The sequence below is a fragment of the Branchiostoma lanceolatum genome, chromosome 3 (assembly GCF_035083965.1).
Source record: "Branchiostoma lanceolatum isolate klBraLanc5 chromosome 3, klBraLanc5.hap2, whole genome shotgun sequence".
Taxonomy (NCBI): Eukaryota; Metazoa; Chordata; class Leptocardii; order Amphioxiformes; family Branchiostomatidae; genus Branchiostoma; species Branchiostoma lanceolatum.
In genome coordinates, this window is record NC_089724.1 from 24,026,088 (window position 1) to 24,046,064 (window position 19,977).

At 40.7% G+C, this 19,977-nt stretch overlaps 2 protein-coding genes across 3 annotated transcripts in view; one reads left to right on the top strand and one right to left on the bottom strand.

The window, feature by feature from the left end:
* Positions 1–1,636: 1,636 nt before the first annotated feature.
* LOC136431150 (uncharacterized) lies at positions 1,637–9,209 on the bottom strand. Of its 2 annotated transcripts, XM_066422417.1 has the most exons (6): positions 9,077–9,209; positions 7,915–8,323; positions 6,974–7,070; positions 5,538–5,704; positions 4,537–4,855; positions 1,637–4,455 (listed from the first exon to the last, which is right to left on the bottom strand). In XM_066422417.1, the coding sequence occupies exons 1-5, from the start codon at positions 9,154–9,156 to the stop codon at positions 4,556–4,558; spliced, it is 1,053 nt and encodes a 350-aa protein (XP_066278514.1). In that variant the 5' UTR covers positions 9,157–9,209; the 3' UTR covers positions 1,637–4,455; positions 4,537–4,555. The 2 variants fall into 2 exon arrangements, with proteins under 2 accessions (XP_066278514.1, XP_066278513.1); XM_066422416.1 differs by having other exon boundaries at positions 1,637–4,855.
* A 181-nt stretch (positions 9,210–9,390) lies between these two features.
* LOC136431151 (RRP12-like protein) overlaps positions 9,391–19,977 on the top strand; it is a 33,647-nt gene continuing 23,060 nt past the window's right edge. Inside the window, exons 1-12 of the mRNA XM_066422418.1 lie at positions 9,391–9,594; positions 10,162–10,379; positions 11,182–11,265; positions 12,494–12,570; positions 13,090–13,195; positions 13,450–13,566; positions 14,225–14,363; positions 14,704–14,831; positions 15,651–15,743; positions 16,199–16,290; positions 16,746–16,857; positions 17,576–17,676. Of these exons, the coding sequence (XP_066278515.1) occupies positions 9,462–9,594; positions 10,162–10,379; positions 11,182–11,265; positions 12,494–12,570; positions 13,090–13,195; positions 13,450–13,566; positions 14,225–14,363; positions 14,704–14,831; positions 15,651–15,743; positions 16,199–16,290; positions 16,746–16,857; positions 17,576–17,676 (1,400 nt within the window). The 5' untranslated portion in view covers positions 9,391–9,461. The remainder of the gene's footprint in view (positions 9,595–10,161; positions 10,380–11,181; positions 11,266–12,493; positions 12,571–13,089; positions 13,196–13,449; positions 13,567–14,224; positions 14,364–14,703; positions 14,832–15,650; positions 15,744–16,198; positions 16,291–16,745; positions 16,858–17,575; positions 17,677–19,977) is intronic.

The following is a 19,977-nucleotide window of genomic DNA, read 5'->3' on the forward strand; positions in this document are numbered from 1 at the left end:
AGACAATCAAACAAACACACAAAAACTGTTGTCACGGAGGTTACATAAAAACATGATTACTTAATGATATATGGAATTGTCCACTTAATGATACCAACAAAAGTTCTATCCCTTGTATCCGCTTTCGAATGCCAATATATTTAACTCTCCTAACATTATATTAAAATCATTGATTGAAATAAAAGATACTGAATTTCTAACGGACACTATTGTTTCTTACATGATACAAAATCAATCAACCACAGTCAACTAAATGAATTCTCAAACGCTTCAATCACTTTCGGATAGAATCTACTATCTTTCCTCAGTTCATTGATCCAGGTGCTTGATTTATCTTGTATTGTTAAATGTTCAGTCTGCACATGTAACCCTCTTCGACGAATAAGGTTTCACCTTTCTTCTTACCTTTACTTTAATATGTTTCCTAAAATCCGAAAAGACCTTGCAAAAGTTTTAACAAAGGGTTCTTTGCCAAAGGCCAAGTGATGGAACTCTACTTCTGATCCGGACATAGAATGGGGGCCCCCGTGTTGGAGGAGGTGCCTCGAGCACTTTACAACAGCTGTATTACTCAGAAATGGGTACCTACATGCCTACTGGCTGTAGTACAACCTGGTGAACCTGGTGAATAAAAACCAGTCAGAGCCCAGCCGTGTGGCGTCGTGTGGCGCAAGGGCAGAGCGCGCGGCTGTCAAACAATGGGACTCGGGATCTAATCCCGGGTTGTGCCCAGAGACATGTCCGCATGTCCGAACTTGCGCCCCGACGTTGTGCCCTTGGGAAAGGCACTTTACATCCCCCCCCCCCCCTCAGTTAGAGGTGCAGAGGGACAAGTCTCCAACGGCAGCTGTCTTCAACTGGCGGACGAGAGCAGCGCCAGGCGGGCTGGCGTTATCAAGGCGGACCTCGAGTGTAAGAGTCATCCGGCAGCTCGCTGCAAGCATCCCAACCAGAACAAGCACGTCTCCCTCGAATTGGTGCCGCTAGAGAAGACGGATGCCCAAAGTGTGTGGGTCTCAGATTCGCAACCTGTTATCCACCTTAAACAAATCCACGCGAAGGCTACCGTGCCACCCCTTCTCACTCCGATGTAGGAATTGACACGGTCACCATACTCGATTTGAATATCTGTATTTGTATCTGTACTATGTATCTGTACTATATGTATCTGCACTATGTATCTGAATACGAATAAAGATTATACGAGTGGTTGTCATAGAGAGACCAGCCTCTGCTTTGCAGAGTACGCCGGGCAGGCCCGACATGTTTCTACCTGACACCTTACCTTTCTCCTATGATATGCTTGGACACACAAAACAAAGGCTGCTTTTCTTACCTTAGAATTCACCCCGTTTACTTCTTTGGTAAAATAGCAGGATTTTCTAAGCCGTTGCTGCTATATAGTTCCTAGTTGTGTCCCCAAGCTGTCTCTGAGTAAGTCTTAACCGTAAACGTTCGTGGAAACATGGGAGGATGGATGTTCACAGACTACAATGCACTGTGCAGATAAAAGACGACTAACTACGAGGTACAAACAATGTAGGTGAACATTCATTGCTCCCTGGTCAATACATGAACATTTTTGTTCAATCTTTAGATATTATTGTAGAACCCAGATAAAACACAGACAACAATCTGTGCAATATATTTCTTTACTCGAAACCTTGAATAGATAAGGATGAAAACATGTCAGAATATTTTCAGCTCCGTGTACAAAGGAATACATTCATAACAAATACCAACAAACCAGTGTATGTTTTCCTACTTAAAATAAGATTTCTGTATATGTCAGGGTAGAGGTTGAGATCTGGCAAGACCAGCTATTCTACCAGGAGTGATCAGGGCGTTAGACTGTGTTAGGGTGGTCTCCCATTTATAAATCCTGAATTTCAAGTCAACCCATTGATCTAAAGTGACATGAATCGAAGTTAAAAAGGTTTGCCTTTAAGTGAACATTTTCTAACTTACAGACTCTGATCGGGATCTCTACTGGCAGAATTTGCCATTCCCAATCTCTACCTGACATACATGTTTATCATTATACACCGCATAAATGTTCTATAAATGCAACTGGTAGCAGCAAGAGAAGATGACAGTTGACTCGTTTGCATGGTTTCACTCAAACTTATAATATGGATGGTAACAAAAGTTGGCTCAAAATCACCAACATCCATCAAATATCATATAATAACAATATCATTTTCCCTGTTAAAACATGAATTCGTATCAATGGTCATAACATTCTGGGTAGAAAGTCCAAGTTTAAGCATTACAAAAGATCAACTCAATGAGTGGAACATAAATTCCATAATGATCACTTCACTGCCTTGGCACCTACAATGGTCACCTGTTGATTTCCATGCATGCACACCATCTAAATATTTCAGAACCCGACCTTTGTATCTTCTATTGTGTTGTACAGAGTCGTTGACAGAGCTATCAATCATTATGCATAACAAATCAGTCGCTTCACAAATAACTTTCATTCTACCTTTCAAAGAGTTGCACAATTCAGCGTATACAATTAGTTCATGCAATTTTTCCGATTGCACACAATCTTAATATCCATTTTATTGTCCGTTATTCCCCATCTTGTGGGCATTACACATGGAGTCAGGGCCTTGGGGGGTTGAAGAATAGAAACTTAATAATTGCTTGGAATATTTAAGTCCTTCAAGGGACCAAATCTGACATATCATTTCATTGCACTCATTTTCCACCTATTGAAGAAAATCAATTCTTGAAAGAAATGATAAATTGATATCTCCTTTGTTGACCAATAGTCTGAAAATGTCATTTTTTCTCAAACATATATTTTCTCTGTAATGAGATTGTTTAAACGAATGCAATAGAAACATGCCCTAACGCAAGCACAACAGACATCTCTAAACCTATGAAAACCCCACCAACAAAAATAAGCATTCATTGACAACATAACTGTACAAACTGTTGACCAACACCCTCTCCAATATCATACATTACAATTGTATTCAATTGTCACTTTTACATAGCTGTGTTCTACACCAAATCCATTTAGCATATAATCCATTTAAAGAATAAGCATTGTTTAATGGTAACAACATTCCATATCCTTCATTAAAACATAGCAACAAAGGATGCTTTCATTGTAATACTATGATAAAAGTAATAGACATAGTACATAATGCACATATACAACAGTCAGCTCCAGAAAGAAAACCGAACGTCTGTCAGACTTAATTGTTTGTCACCTCAAAACGGGTACATTTGGGCCACAACATTACTGCTGAAAAAACGTAAAGCATCCTTTGACAGAACAAATACAATAACTTTGGGAGTAGATTTTCAACTTTTAGTTCATTGATGAGTGAAAACATTTGAACAGCTAGGAGGTAAATGATTTTCTTCAACTGAATGGTTCAGTCATGTGACTGTGATATTTTTTCGTTCAAATAAGAATGAAGCAGCGAATCTGATGAGAACCAAAAAATCATATTGAAGCGTCCTTACATTCAGCTTTAATATGCAACTTGACCCTGTAACTTAAAAAAGCAATCTTTTTGCATGCTTTCTATCTTTTAGTCCATCCATCATTCTGAATGGTACAAAGAGCAGAGAACGAAGACTATTCAGTTGTACATATACATGCACAGGTATGATTGACATGGTTTGACAGTTGGTTTTGTTTGATTTTCAGCAGACAACATTTGACAGGTTTGGACATCTTTCCTGTGTTTTTCTTGGACAAATGTAATAAAAATAGATACCCTGCGTCCCTGCCTGGTAGCAAACAAAGCTTTGTTTACCAACGGTCCCTAGGCACAGATTCATATAAAATTGTCTGGAATATTGTGCAACACAACCATGAACAGGTTCATATATGATCATTTAGTTTACATTCTTGAAGAATGTATGCATTTTTCTAATAGCACTGTATATACATGCATGGCTAGCAAAAAATTACAATTGATTCAACATTTACGATTGGAATAATACACGTGCACCTTGTGCAGCATTTGTAGAGAATTCACTCTCTTTCTTTTGTACAAATTCTATGTAAGGATATAAGAGCAGCAGATACATTGTGTATTCTTCAATTTTGGTTGATAATAACTATATAAATTGTACATTACAAACTGCACACAACAGCAAACTAAATCTTCCATCTTGACCAGTATAATTGATTTGGTCAACTACTGTAAATGCAGTAGGCTTATTTTGTGGTAGGAGGGAAAAGGAGGAAAAGTTGGTGGCAAAACAATTGTTTTCTTAGTTTGATAACCTGAGGCTACACAATAGTTGGTCAAAGTTACAAATAACTCATTTCCCACAAATCAAATCTAAGCCAGGGCACATTGAAAATCGCCAAGATGGCGACATGTTCCCCTGGTTAAAAAGTGTCAATACAAACTTGAATATTTGCACAATTGTGACAGCTCCCCTTACACGGCCACATCTGCAGCTAGCCTGCTGTAGGTAAAACTCAAGGCCCCCCTTACACAGCCATGTCTGCGGCTAACCTGCTACACAGCCACCTCTGCAGCTAGTCTGCTGTAGGTAAAACTCAAGGCCCCCCTTACACGGCCACGTCTGCGGCTAGTCTGCTGTATGTAAAGCTCAAGGCCCCCCTCCCCGTTTCTCTCTTCTTCTTCCAGACACACAGCCCCCCCACTGCCGTCAGGATGACTAGGATGATGATGATTGTGGCAGCAGTCGGCACAGCGTAGTTGATGCTGCCGGACTTGTGGTGTTTGGGATGGTCTGATGGCGAGCGAGCGGTGGGACTCATCGTGTGGTGGGTGACGTTGACTGGGACGTTACAGTTGTTTGTGTCACAGCAGCAAACTGTTGACGGTTTACCACTTGGGCCGGTAACCTAAGAATGAGAATTAAGAATGTGCTCTTTTCTTATATTAGGAACACTATACATGCATGTATGTATGGTTCGACTACATGTTAGTTGAACGACTCAGGTGGTTTATGTTTGGACACATCCTAAGAATGCCACAAGACACACTTGCACAAAAAGCCCTGGAATTTTCATTACTAGGATCCAACAGATACAAGGCACGAAAAGGAAGACACTGTCAATCTACTCAGCATGCTGGCAAGGCCCTCCTAGAGCAGAAAAGAAACTCCAAGAGCTAAGGGAGCTTGCAAGATGCAAGGCACAGTGGAGGAAGATGAAGAAAGACTGAATGCAGCTGCATTTTTTTAGGCATTTCTTTGACTGCAGGTGCAGAAAACAGTGGATGATGACGATATCATGTATGGTCATCAGCAGAAATGTCTGATTGAAATTCAATATTCTCAATCCCATCAACCAAAAAAATATTGTTTGCTGACAAACGCAGAATGTTAAAGTCCTGGGAGAGTGAACGTAGAGTTTGAAAAGGATTATACAAAATGTATGTGAGCTAGAAAAGCAGCTCACAATGCATGATTTCATCAAAGCATGACATATTTTTCTTCAGCAAATTGACAATTGTAAACTAGACTAACACATGTTACATGCAGCTATAGGTGCAAACCTGTCACAAAATGTAATTTGATCTTACATTTTTACAGCCAGGTTCTACGAAGCCATTTCTGATGCAGACGTCTCTGTGTTCCACCATACTGCAGCTGTACTGTCCTCCTACAACTGTGCCGTTCACATGGTCCAGGCTCGACACACAGAACTTGGTGTCAGCTGGGCAAGTAGTCTGGACAAGCCTCTTCTTACCTGAAGAGTAGAGAAAGATTTCTAGAACTAATCTAAATAATCAAAACTTCTTAAACTTTATTCCAGAGGCTGTAACTTCTAAACTATGCACATTGGGTGCCAAAAAGGCTACCTCAGGCATGACAGGGTTTTAAGCTACAGGTGTGGTACACACAAGATCTTGAGAAAGATTTTTTAGAACTAATCTTAATAATCATAACTTCTTAAACTTTATTCCTGAGGCTGTAACTTCTACACTATGCACATTGGGTGCCAGAAAGGCTACCCCAGCCATGACAGGGTTAACAAAAAGTGGTTTTAAAAAGCAATAGGTATGGTACAAACTAGATCTTGAGAAAGTTTTTTTAGAACGAATCCATAGTAATCACAACTTCATTAACCTTATTCCTGAGGCTGTAAATGCTTAACTACGCAAATTTGGCGCCTAGAAGGCTAACTCAGCCATGACAGGGTTAACAAAAAGTGGTTAAGCTATAGGTGTGGTACATACTAGATCTTGAAAAAGATTTTTTAGAACTAATCTTAGTAATCAAAACTTCTTAAACTTTATTCCTGATGAGGCTGTAACTTCTAAACTACGGAAATTTGGTGCCAAAAAGGCTACCCCAACCATGACAGCCATTAACAAAAAAAGGTTCAGCAATAGGTGTAGTACATACTACATGTAGATCTTGAGAAAATTTTTTTAGAACTAATCTTAGTAATCATAACTTCTTTAACCTTATTCCTGAGGCTGTAACTTCTAAACAATACAAATTTGGTGCCCAAAAGGCTACCTCAGCCATGGCAGGGTTAATAAAAAGTGGTTAAGCTATATATAGGTGTAGTACACACTAGATCTTGAGAAAGTTTTTTTAGAACGAATCCATAGTAATCAAAACTTCTTTAACCTTATTCCTGAGGCTGTAAATGCTAAACTACGCAAATTTGGCGCCTAGAAGGCTAACTCAGCCATGACAGGGTTAACAAAAAGTGGTTAAGCTATAGGTGTGGTACATACTAGATCTTGAAAAAGATTTTTTTACAATCTATCTTTAGTTATCATAATTTCTTTAACCTTTTACTTGATTTCAACAACAAACACTTCTTTCTGAGAAGTTGAATTATGTCCTACCCTGAAAGTCTTCTAGAATGCAATATCAACTTTTCTTTCATTTCAAACATCAAAGTCATTGACAATGACAGTTGTAGCTGCATAACTGTGAGGGATTAAATAATATTATGTGATACTGATACAGCATTACAACTAGTGTATACTGTAAGTCTCACCAATCAGTCCACTGTAACAAGATTGCACTACGGGTGGGTTGCAGGAATCGCTATTATTGCAACAGTACAGGGTGCCGCTCTCCCCATTCCATGTTACCTAACAATCAAGCAGAAAGGCAGAAGTTAGTCATATGAAAATCAATGTTAGACAATTTAGCTGTTTGTCTTCAATATTAATTACTTGCATGTTTGCATCTTATGGTTCAACGCAGTTTGACAAAAAAACGAAGAACAATTAAAGTGAAGACAGTATACATGTATATCGAAAGATTGAACATTCATGAAGTTTACATACAAAATGGTCTCCTGCTATCTATCTATCTTATCTATTACAAAATTTTACAAAGTTATCAGTTCAAATGCTAAAATAAAGTTTGTCCCAAGGATTTCTTATAATACAATGTATCTATCAAGACATTTCCACATAAATATGCTTCAGTTTCAATCAGTTTCATTGTGTTGTACCTACAAAATGTACTCTTCTGCTAGCATTAGGGCTCCATCTAACAGCTAATATACATGTGAAACACATGAGGTGAGTAGTACAGTCTCCCAACGTACAAACCACTAAAGGCTAAAAGGTCCGGAACAATTTAGAGACTGGTCAGTAAGTGGCGCTTGAACCACACTGTTACACTACTAGTACTCCCCATTTTCTTTCTATTAAAGACTCGTCCTCAAAGCTCAGAGTTCAATATCCCTGTGTGGCACTTTTGCCATTACTCACAAGGCCGGTGTGGGAACCACTGAAATGCATGAGGCGAGTAGTACACGTACAGCCTACTGACTCCTGGGGATCGAACCCGATCTAGACAGCGCACCGTCCCAACGCACTTACTACTATGCTTTAAGGTCCAGACCAGTTTAGTCACTAGTCAGTGAGTGGAGCTTGAACCACACTGTTACACACGTATGAATAAAATTAAAAGATATCACAACACCTTGTGATCAACTGTTCCAGTCTTCCCTTGACACAGGTTGTCGGTGTCACATCCATACCTAACCTTCCACTCCACGGCTTTCCCAAACTTCAGACTTCCCGAAGTCTTCTCCACCGCGAACCTAAGACACATCTGAGTGTCGTCGGGCGCTCTTGTAGACGGAGGCGGTGTCGGTTGGTTTGTAGTGGCGGATGATGGAGTAGGCACTTCCTTGGGTGTAGAATGGTTAACTGGGGCTGTTGTTGTGCGTGTAGGTTCTGTAGTGTTCGGTTGTGCAGACTGTGTCGGACTGGGTGAGGTGGGGGACGGGCTGTCTCGTTTTTCCCGTGCGTCGCACTGCTTCACAGCGGGAAAGTCTGGATTGTCCGTACCATCTTCTATGACACCCTTGTAACAGGAATTAGCAGCTCTGCAATTAGATTCATACATGTAAAATATTTAACTTAATTCGGGATGTCCTTATACTACAACTGTATAGGGTAGCTGGTAACATTAGCTTTTAAGTGCAATATCCAAGTCTCACAGTCAAGCTCCTGGTTCCAATTAATTGATAACTCGGTGACCCCTGTTCGTATAAGCCCATTCGCGGTTCCGACTATGCACATGCAGTGTCAAAGGCAAAGACTCCTGAGACGTAAACAAAACCCGTCGGGGAGTTGTTATGCAAATCTAGACAATGTCGAGACGAGCACTGTTTACAAGCCAGGGGCCTTCACCTTTGACACTGCACATGCGTCGTCAGAACCGCGAATGGGATTATTCCGGAAGGATTGGAGATACATTCCTTTTTCGGAAGGGATGTAAAATGCACTACAACAGCCTCATTATTTATACTGTGCCTACTGGCTGTACTTCAGATGAATATATAAATTTGCTTTTACTTCCTGATAACTGTTAGATAGATTTTACCTAAGGTCGTCAATTTGAACCCAAAGGTTTTATGACACTATCCGAAATCTACAGAGTCCCTGTAGCAAATATGGTACGTGTGATAAAGGGGTCAAGAAATAAAACCATTAATCAAAATAAGTTGCCAACAAGACAAGATACCCCCCCCCCAAAAAAAAAAAAACACATCCAAAATCCTATTGCGTGGCCCCGTCTTTGATCATCACTTGAGTCCCAAATGAACTAGTTTAAGAGGTATTTAAGAAGACCTTACCCGTGAGAAGAAATGTGAAGCGTAATCAGCAATATCATCCACCAACTTCCGTGTTTACAGCTGACAGACGCCATGATCATGTTTCTTCTTCCTCCATCCCTCAACCAACGTAACACTGGCAGTTCATTCGCTCCAAAATTCGATTGTTTCTATAGACGACGAAGATAAAGCAACAAGATATTCCTTTGCAATCATATTGGCTAAATTTTTTTCCAATATCGAAATTATTTTTTGCATACTTTCTGGTTTTCAGTCATGCTAGAAAACGAAAAGAATTTCTTGTGAAACTGACGAATGATGTGCTATGTTTACAGCCACTCTGAGTTGCACATGTGCATGTGCTGACTCGATCTAAAGTTGGGTCACGTACGTTTCGTTCAGAAATATGACCAAAATTAAACGTCTAAAGGCCGGGAAAGGCAAGCGATGGCGGAAAGGACAGAGCAGCAGCTCCAACCCGGACGCAAAGAGTCACCGTGCGGCCGCAAGGAACAGATTTTTCAACTACGACAACCAAGGTACGCGACACGGTGTGGTGAGGTGGGAGGGGGGCGAAGTGTAGCAGACGCCACGGAAATTATGAGCTCCACGGAATTGTTGGAACAGCGACAAATTTTTCTTGTGTCACCCAGATCAAGTAGTAACGCTTGTATAGATGCTAATGTATGTATCGGCGTTGTATAGAATTGTAATATGCGTAGACCTAGGTTCTCGCGTGCAGGGAGCTCCAGTTACTTACTTAGTGTGTGTGTGTGTGTGGTGGGGGGGGGGGGGGTAGTAACTGCTCATCATCAGGTTACCTCCTTGTCATAAGGTAGCAGTATAAAGAATTTCAGGGAAAGTTTATGATAATTTCAGAGTTGTATGAACCCTTGTACAGGCCTCTTTAATTTAAAGTTTAAATGTCTAAACATATATCAAGCATGGTCAAACCAAGAACTTGTAAGTTTACATGTCAAGGGCCTTCACGTTAGTCTAACCTTTCGCATGCGCAGTTCAAATCGTAAACCATGTATACCTATATCATATACCTATGTGAGAACTTTGTACCAAAACATGAATGTCTTCCTGACTGTTTTCCACAGGAAAGGGTGACCTGACGGAGTCGGCGCTACAGAAACATAACCAGGCTGTGGAGGATGGGGAGGGGGATGTGGCCATGGGGGAGGGGGATGTGCAGAGCGTGGGGGGAGGAACGCTCGCCTCCTTCAAGACCGGTTTCAGCGCCTGGTCGGACTGTACCAACGCTACCTTCAACAAGGTGGAACGCTACTGGCAGTCCAACTCAGCACAGGCACAGGAGGTAGGCACGGACTAGGTCATGTGGAATGGATGGCAGCTCTACAAATGGGAGACCATATGCATTGAGAGACTGTTTAGCATCCAACAATTTCACATCTGTCAAAGGTTTTCCAACGTCTTGTAATGATCTTCAGTCCAATAATCTAATGCTTTATGTACCAAGATATGGATATTTAGTAACTTATTTATTTATTTATTTATTTATTTGTTCGGCTGCGTACAATGTACAGCAGCCAAGGCTGCCCGACTAGCTATTGCTATTACAAGGGGCAAGCCTTGTAATTCATTTTCAGAAAAATGGTGTAGAGCGTCCAAACATTGCACTGGCCCAATCAGGCCAGTATAGGACGACATCTGCTGGCCTGATAAGCACTTTCACATGCCCCAGTTAATCAGGACTTGTCAAACCCTGCAATGATCTCCCAAGGTCCTTCAATTATCTCTTCTGATCTTTCAGTGACCTTCAGGATCCTTCAGTGATCTCTCCAAGTTCTTCCAATTTGGTTTCTTGATGATCTCTAAGGTCTTAAGATGGTCTCTCAATGTTCTTTCCGTGATCTAAATTAGTACCAATGATTTTTGATTGCCCAAATGCAATGGTTTCTATCGATGGAGATGGGACCTAAGACTAGTAAGAGCAAAGGTATACATGTATATGTATGTTGCATTAGGACTTGCATATCATCTTAGTTTACTGAAAGCTCTGTTGTACCTTTCTCTCTTGTATATATATGTATATGTACTGGCCGACAGGGCCTTCCATGAAAAATAAAGGTTTACTACTACTACTACTACTTCTACAGGTGTGCGCTGTGTTGGCAGCAGTGACGGAAGTCATCAAGTCACAGGGAGGAAAGGAGACGGAGACCGAATATTTTGCAGCTCTCGTAAGAAATTTCCTAAGACTTGTAGATTCCTTTTACTCTTTACTTTCGTTCAGTGTAGCGTCAAATGGCTGAGTGGCTAGGCAAGCAGACGCAGGATCGAGACCTGGTGCTGGGTTTGATTCCTGGCGTTACTGGCTAGGTGGTGTGTTCTTGGGAAAGGCACGACTTTCCCCACACTAGATTTTAGTTTCACATTGATGTAGTAAATGTGCTATAACAGCTACAAGATATGTCTTTGGCAGTGTAACTTACTGTAAATGCAGAAATGTTCGCGGTGATTTTATGTTCGCGGTTAAAGCTGTTCAGCTTCTATTGTGTGACTGTAGCGCTACTAATGTTTCAAACACGAGCTTAAAACAACCGCGAGCACTCCATTTTCTCCTTACGGCGAGTGCGAAATTAAATTCCCGCAACCATTTCTTTATTTACAATACGTGTAGTTTTTTAATGCCTTTCTCATTTCCACCCTTTAAGAACTATAACAACAAATTCCTTTTGTGTTGATCTGTTTCTCACTCTTAAATTATTGTTGTTTTCTTGCCTTTTTCCCTGAAGGCCATGTTGAAAATTAATGCATAGTTTGCACCTGTATTTCTACTTTAATTTGTTCCAATGGTTTTAAGGTCACTGCTGTATATTTTTGTTTCCCCAACTTTCAGACCTGCAATATGGTTTTATTTCGTAAGGTTGGGTTGCAATATACAGCTAGAGCAATGCCTGTTCTGTCTAATCACTGTGCACCCATTATTTTGTTGTGCATCAGTTTTGCAGCAAAACTACACTGAGTTTCTTAAGTTGCTTGTTCATTTTAAGCCAATATGGTTGACTACAGTATTGTTTGATATTGTAATGTTTACTTTTACTTGAGCTAGCCTAATTAATAACAAATTGCTGCTCTGTTTATTCGTATTCAAACACTTTCATATATATGGTGACCGGCTCTGTCCTGCCACTTGCTACATTATGTAATCAAACACCACTGGGAGTCTGCTACATTTCCAGTAACCATGGTGACAAGCAAGCATGGTGACAGCCCTCTGGTCCAGGTCATTGACCTTATTTGTTTGGAGAAGAAGAAACTGAGCAAAAACAATATTTCCCTTCCTTGAAGGTAAACATAATGATAATTGCATGATCACAATGTAGCTCTGTTGAGTGCTCCATTATTAGATTTGGATAATGAGTGACAGTGGATGATGCAGTATGTGGTTTATATGTTTGTCTCTAGATGACAGCTCTGGAAACTGTCGAGGGTGATGAATCTCTGTCTGCTGTAACATATCTCCTGGCTCTGGTCATGAAAAAGTAAGTGTGCCCAGTGTTCCGTAATTGTGCACAAAATGACAAAATTGGGGTCATACCAACTCCTAGATATTATGATACAAGCTCAGAAAAGAACAAGAAATATTCATACCTTAAAGTTATCAATGCAGGATGGATGTGTTTAAAGCTTTTTCCCTAGAATTATCACCAAGTGGAATTTGTTGGCTACAAGTACTGTGGGGCATCCTCATTAGATAGCTTTAACCTTCTTCCTGCTGTCTAACCCTGTAAGCAGTATAGACTTGATAGACCAAATTGCTACTTCAGTGTGCTTAAGGTTAAACAATGCTAAGTTAGGTATGATAGGTCGTTCAGTGTAGTATAACCAGCTGCTGCACTTCACTGTGTGCTTGTAAAGCTGGTGTGTTGCGCTGAAGGTTTGTTATACCAGTCCACATAGACCAGATTGTATTGGTCCCCCAAGTGGTCTTCTTAGGCAGTTTTGACTGTGCCTAAATCTCAACTATTACTTATGTTGTCCTGTTGTGTTATTTCTCCAAGGGTACCCAGTGCAGTTCTGCAGAGCAGGTTCTCTGACATCAGTAAGTCTCTGATGAACGTCCTGGCAGCCAACATCAACACAACAACACACTCCATACTCAGATGGGTTAGTACTGTCATAAACACATTTTAGTCTTCAGCATTGTTGTCTTGCAGAAACAGAAAATTGTGACAAATAATGAATTCAAAATGCTGCATGTCAAGAACTGTTTGGCTTGAGTTTTTTCTTCATTTTTTCACCATTCTTATTTTTGTAGCAGGTACAATACAAGTCTTAAGTCATAGAATAAGATACATGTCAAACTCTGTAGCCTTCAACTGCAAGTATCAATGGATAAATCTGTTTTATTTGCCATCCAGACAGTGGTATGTCTAGGTGTGGTGCTTCGTCAGCAGGAGGCGGTGGTCTGGAGTGAAGCCTCCACCCTCCAGCTCTACCATGGGCTCCTCAACTTCACCATTAGTGACAAGCCCAGGGTAAGGACTCATAACTTATGAGAAACAGTATGGAAGTTGAACACACAGCGCTACCGGTGGACTAGCCTCCTTCTCTAGTGGCCTGTGGTGCCCAAGGTAGGCTCTACCAGCCTCCGCGGGTCGCTGGGAAAATAGTAGAAATTGGCCATTTAATAGAGTCAATTGTATGAAGGGATTCGGCTATGGAGAGCGTCAAATATGCCTGCGAATGAAACCCTCCATGGCCAAAGTCCCCCGGCAAATGTTCTCCCTACAGCCGGCACGGTTAGTCTGGTAGAGACTAGGCCCAAGGGCTGTATAGACGGAAATGTGCATTGCCTCTATACAACAGAAGATGTGGAAAGGATTTTAACTCTGAGTTACTGGGTTCTACCTGTCTGTTGTAGTGGCCGATGTGCATTTAGAATCAAGATTAAAGACAGACGTAAGGGTGCACCAACAATCCACTCTGCTCCACACAGATCTGATATCACATAAGCTAAAACTATCTTACATTCACATGCAAGGAGGCTTTATTTATTTATCAACTTGTTGACTTTCGTAGATTATTGTTTTCCGTGTACCAATGTTTGTGTGGTGTACACGTATCTGTAACTTAATCATATTTCTTTGTCAATAAACGATTTAGTCTAAAAAAAAATTCTGTCCCATCCTAAAGGTGAGGAAAGCAGCCCAGCACGCGGTCTGCGGCATCCTGCATGGGAGCCCCTTCATGACACGTGAGGAAACCCCACCGCACCACCCTGCCGCCGCCGCCACGGCCAAGTTCTGTATCCAGCAAATGGAAGAGTGCGGAGGTCTGTGCCTGTGTGGATTTGTATAGCGGATAACAGGCTGTTAGCTAGCAGGGCGTTAGGGCGTCCAGCATAAAGAAAAAATATAACAATATAACTCAAGAGGGCCCAAATGGATTGCCGTGATATTTGGTAGGTCTTGATGAAACCTCAAAATAATTTTAGGCCCACTAGCGGCTAGCGGAATCTGAAAATGCTACAGTCACCACATCAGAACAATAGATAGCTCTTGTGCACTGGAAAAAGTGACCTAGGTTTGAGCCACCTAGCAGCTTGTTCTGTGACTGCAGGAGCATTTTTGTTAAAATATTGTTATTTCTATTCTGTGAACTCTGTTCACCAGGAGGAGGTGAGGCCAAACAGACCATGTACATCCTGGGTCTTCTGGAGAACATCCTTCCCAACCTGCCCCTGGCCAGTGTCAAGTCCATCTGTGAAACCATCCTCAAGGTCATGACTTTGGGAAATGTGGTCAGTATTACATAGGACATAACTTGGTGAAGTTTGATTAAATAGGTTATTAAAGAAGTGCAGAATTTTTCATGTGTTAAATACATTTGTAAGTGTTTTGTTTCTCCTAAAATGCATGATTGCCCTATTTGCATGGAAAAATACTTAATATAATTATACTGTAGTAGCAAGTTGCCATGCGAAACATATTTTTTATATTTCGTATTAGAGATTTCATACAGCTGTTCTGGCAAGAAAGTTGTATTTTTTTGCAGCATTTTTCTTGTTTGTTGTGCTCAACAGTTTTTGTATAGAAAGTTTACAAGCTGCATAAGACTGGACTGTAAGGTTTGATTCATTGACACTTACACAAACTGATAATGCTCATCATGCTTATACTTGACTGATCCTAACTTATCATACTTACACTTCGCTGATCATACTTTTCTTAACTGATCATTACTTAGCATACTTTACTTAACTGATCAAAACTTATACTAATTGATCATATCTTATCATACTTACGCTTCACTGATCATAAAAATGTACTTTACTTAAAACTGATCATAACTTATCATACTCACACTTAACAGCTCATAACTTATAACTCTCACACTTAACTGATCATAACTTATTGAAAATAAGTAATACTTATTCAATTGATCATAAGTTTTAATACTTATACTTAACTGATCATAACTTATAGTAATAATTAACTGATCATAACTTATCATACTTATAATTAACTGATCATAACTTAATATCATTACTTATACTTTACTGATAATACTTATCAGTTAGGGATAAGTATTAACATCATGTTTTTCCACCTGTCGGCAGCTGGTGTCATCTGTATCCATGAAGACTCTACATGCCTTCTTCAGAGCACGGCCTAAACATCTGTCTCCAGAACTCAACGCACAGATCGTCACCGTAAGTTCTGTTCATAACAAACACCACAACACACAATACAGTAGACCTTTTCTGTCTGACATTTCCAATGGTTGAATTTTGAAATTACTTCCAAATCACCTTTTTGTTGTCTTGTTGTTTAGTATGAAGTTCAAAATGTACATATACCTTAAAGTTGGAAAATAATGTTTTGGTAGCACAACCTAGAGAAAATGGTGACATTTCAGTAACTCCTCAACAACTGTGTAAAATGGAGGAAGGTATATCGCAGCTGAAGACTTACGTTGTACTAAAATGCTGGGCAGGTAGATTTCCATTAGGTTGTGTCACGAAAACATTATTTTGCCATGACCTGTCAACCTGATGAATAGCTACCAAACTGATTAAACTATTCATCAGGTTGGTAGGTCATTGATAGAAACTGTTAACTTTCTTAGTACTAACATTATGATTACTAAATGTATCTCGTTTTGTAGGCTCTGTTTGACTACCAGCCGGGTGAGAATGATGTCCAGCCGACACAGGCCTGGCTCACTCTGATGCGAGAGGCTCATGTCAACCTAGTTGGGTAAGTTTTCACTTTGAATGTTTGATTTTTGTCATAGACCTGTCAGATGGCCTCGTAAGGCCTAGTGGCTAGGTTAGCGGACATAAGATCAGGAGGTCATGGCTTTTTATGACCTGATCATGAAAGCTGGTTCATCCAGGTGTGAGTGGACCAAGCCTTAAGCCCCTACATGTATCTCGCTGAATAGTTGTTGTGTTTTGCTGTCCTTCCTTGTACGTTTTTCATGATATTCCTATTATAAAGTCAAGTGCAATGTAGGACGCAGCGAGACCGCCAACATGCCACATGTCCAGTGAGATAGGGGCTTTACATTCTGGTATTATACATGTACATACCATGTCCTCATACATGTGTTTTCAGCATGAATTCTAATCTGTACTCAGTCTGTACAAAAGTGGTGTGTCTTTACAACCAAAATATGAATAAAATCATAATCCATTTCCTCGCATTTCCAGCATGAATGCAGATCTGTGCCTGTCGCATCTCCCCCGGATGTTCCACGCCTCCATGGAGTGCCTGCTGTCGGAGAAACCAGCCGTCGTCTCCTCAGCTGCGGACGCCATGAAGGTAGGCAGTCGTGGAACGTCCCAGGGGTTCATCTAAAGAGGGGAACGGGTGTGCCTTCATGCCCTGACCATGCGCCCCCTTACCCTGAGGAGCAGATCCTCTGACAAGCATAAAATTCTGATTGACCAGAGATGCTTCTAGGACACTAATTTTGCCCCACAGGGTCCCATTTTAACTTAAAAGTCTCTAAAACTCCACACTGTGAAACCCCCCTCCCACACCATCCCCCTGCTTGGTCGCTCCGATCACTCACAATTTTTTTCTAGAAAAAACCCTGATGTCCGGTGCGAGCGCAATGTGTGGAGGCTGGATAAATATAGAATACAACACAGTGACTGTATTTAGTATCAACCAAGGTCCCAGCCCGACCGCGGGCAGGATCGCTTGAAGGCCAGGTGGTGATGCGATATTTTATTTATGTCGCACCCACCTGAAAAAAACACATTGCAATGTGAAATGCGCCCAAAATTGAGAGAAAAAAATGGGTGTCCTCGCCAGTAGAAATTGCAACAACATGTCTGAATGTCCGGTATTAATATTTTCAACAGCGGCGTATGTAATACTACAAGTATGTAAAAAAAAAAAAAAGAGGAGCACAGGTCAAATTTAGGTGCGCAAATTTAAGTGCATACCGGTATTGTCTTTATATGCGCTCTGTAGTCCAAACCCCGATGAAACAAGTAGCATACTTTATGACATTTATCATGGTACTTTACAGAACCTGTTGAAGAAATGTGTGGAGCCTTCTGCAGATAGAATAGCAGTGTCTGTCACCAATGCACCATCAGGATCTCAGACTCCGGTACACAAGATATTTGGGTGAGCACAAGCAACATTCAGTCACTGTGCCAGGGCTCTCTTCAGCTCTAATTTTAGATTTCTCAGTTGGGCGATTAACTTTTATTTGGACCCTGTACCTCTAAAGTGCTACGTAACATTTCCTGCATTTTTGAGGGGTAAATTTCTTGTGGATTTAGCTTGTTTTTGTCAAAGTCTTTTAGCAGTGTTGATGACCTGCTACATTTGTATATAAGAATGTCATAAATGGTTAATTTTCATCTCTAAACTGGGACAATATGGTTAGAATGTTTGTCCGTCCCGAGCAGCAAAATTAAAAGAAAGCCTTGCACTGTCCTACCGGTAACATTTTGTAATACAGATTTATACCCATATGTCAGTAAGTTTATTTTTTAGATAGAAACTTGACTTGATTAACAAATGTGTTAATGGCACGGTGGTACGGTCGTCAAGCAAAAATCCGCGTCGCTATGGAAATTTGCTCCGCCCCCCGCACCGCGGGGTACCCACCGGGACCCTGCATTCATAGCTTTACACCAGTACACGGTACAAAATGTATCTCAAAATAACGCATGAACCGATGGTCGGGTCAAGAAACAGAAACAAGTACCTACAGAGACGATATGTTGGCTTTTCAAATACATTTAAGAATAAAAGTGACAGCTATACACTGCGTTCAAAATAGTACATTATTTAGGAGAACGTAAGCCAGGCTACGTCCGGTGATTGAACTTTCAACTTTGTAGCCGCTGCTCAAAGGATTTTTTTCTGATTTACGTACTAAACATTAGTTGAAGTCCTAGTCAATGTTTATACCAATATTTTTTCAATTCTATGAAACTTGAGTCGATGTCTGTGAAATCTAAAATCTTTCTACGAAATTTTGAAGAATTTTGGGTCACATTCCCTTCCATATCTCCCGTGAGCCACCATGGAACAGACAGCCTACGTCATTAAAATTGGGGCGCGTTTTTGCTCTTCCGATCATGGTGTTTTTGTCAAATTATCCTTTGTAGATCAAAAGATATGGGCCAAAATATGAAGCGTACGCTATGTTCAGATAGTACACGTGGTGGAAAGGACATGTTTGGCCAGTATAATGAAGGCGTCGGCGAAGATCAGAAGATTTCGCCAGGCCTTGTCACAAGCCAGATGCAAATGAGCGAGAAATACTGCCATTGTATTTGTTCCGGCCCAAGCGAGACAATTGCCCGCGATTTTCAACTACCAAAGACCTCAATAGTATATTCTCATTCACTCCTCTCAAGAAATCAGTATATCATTTATTCTTCATTTTTTTTTGGTACTGCAAAGCAAACTGTGAGAATGATTCAATCGTCCAAAAACTTTCATAGAAGACATTTCATGAAAATGTTGTGTCAGTACTAGAAATTGAAACATTGTTATGATTGTATCGACCGGGTGACCGGAGTTTGTAGAGATAGAAACGAGTACACTTTCTAATGATATATAACTGTACACCCAAATGGTACATTTTCGGATTGGAAGACACGTGGGTGAAATGTAAAAATACATTGACTCGATTGAGACCCACAAGTATGTTTCATGAAGAAAACAGACGTGGCGTCGGTAATTGTAAACAAAAGAAATTTCCGCGTCAATCCAGTTCTGCTGTCAAAGAAAAACGCAGCCTTCATATTTCCCAGCATTTGATTTACTTAATGTGTATTTCGTTATAATTTTCTCTTCATAAGAATGCACTCTTTTTATTTTTCAACCATAGCCGTCAGAAAGCCTGTATGTAACGTTATGTCGGCGCAACATTCGGCACATCAATCTCAGACGCTGGCGTGAGCGTTGTTACCACGCGTATTGAATTACGTACTTTGACCTTGTTCTATTACAAAAAATGACGAAAACGTAAGGTGTTTGTTACTAAAAAGGATGTGTTACTAATTCGGAAAACGTAGGTTTTGATTATTGACCATGAGTCGCTGTGTAGGACAGGGCCAGACACGCCGGTACCGTCACGATTTCCTGATCAAAGACGCCCTATATAAAGGGGAGCGTTGCGTTATCGGGCCGCACGTTTTCACACGGGGTTTATCTTAAATAAAAACATTCGACTTCGTCAATAATTTTTCAGAATTCTATGGGTTAATTTTGACTGTGTGTTTAAACAAAGGCGCAGATAATGTGCGTAGGAAATGCCGTTTTTCGTTTGGCCCGGGGGCGTCTCCAGCGGTCAGGCGCGGAATCAAGAACCCGGGAATGTCAGTGAGTTATAACGGAAACTGCGATTTCTTAGTGGCTTTAGTTTTTTGTGTGGTAAGATGGACGAAAATTTAGCTCAGGAAGAAT

Bases quoted from the DNA above. Each gene is read 5' to 3' on its own strand.
- LOC136431150 (XM_066422417.1), bottom strand. From the start codon at position 9,156: ATGATCATGGCGTCTGTCAGCTGTAAACACGGAAGTTGGTGGATGATA. The intron at 8,324-9,076 runs GTAAGGTCTTCT...ATCTAATTGCAG, and splicing joins CTTCACATTTCTTCTCACGG to AGCTGCTAATTCCTGTTACA. The intron at 4,856-5,537 runs GTAAGATCAAAT...TCTCATTCTTAG, and splicing joins TAGAACCTGGCTGTAAAAAT to GTTACCGGCCCAAGTGGTAA.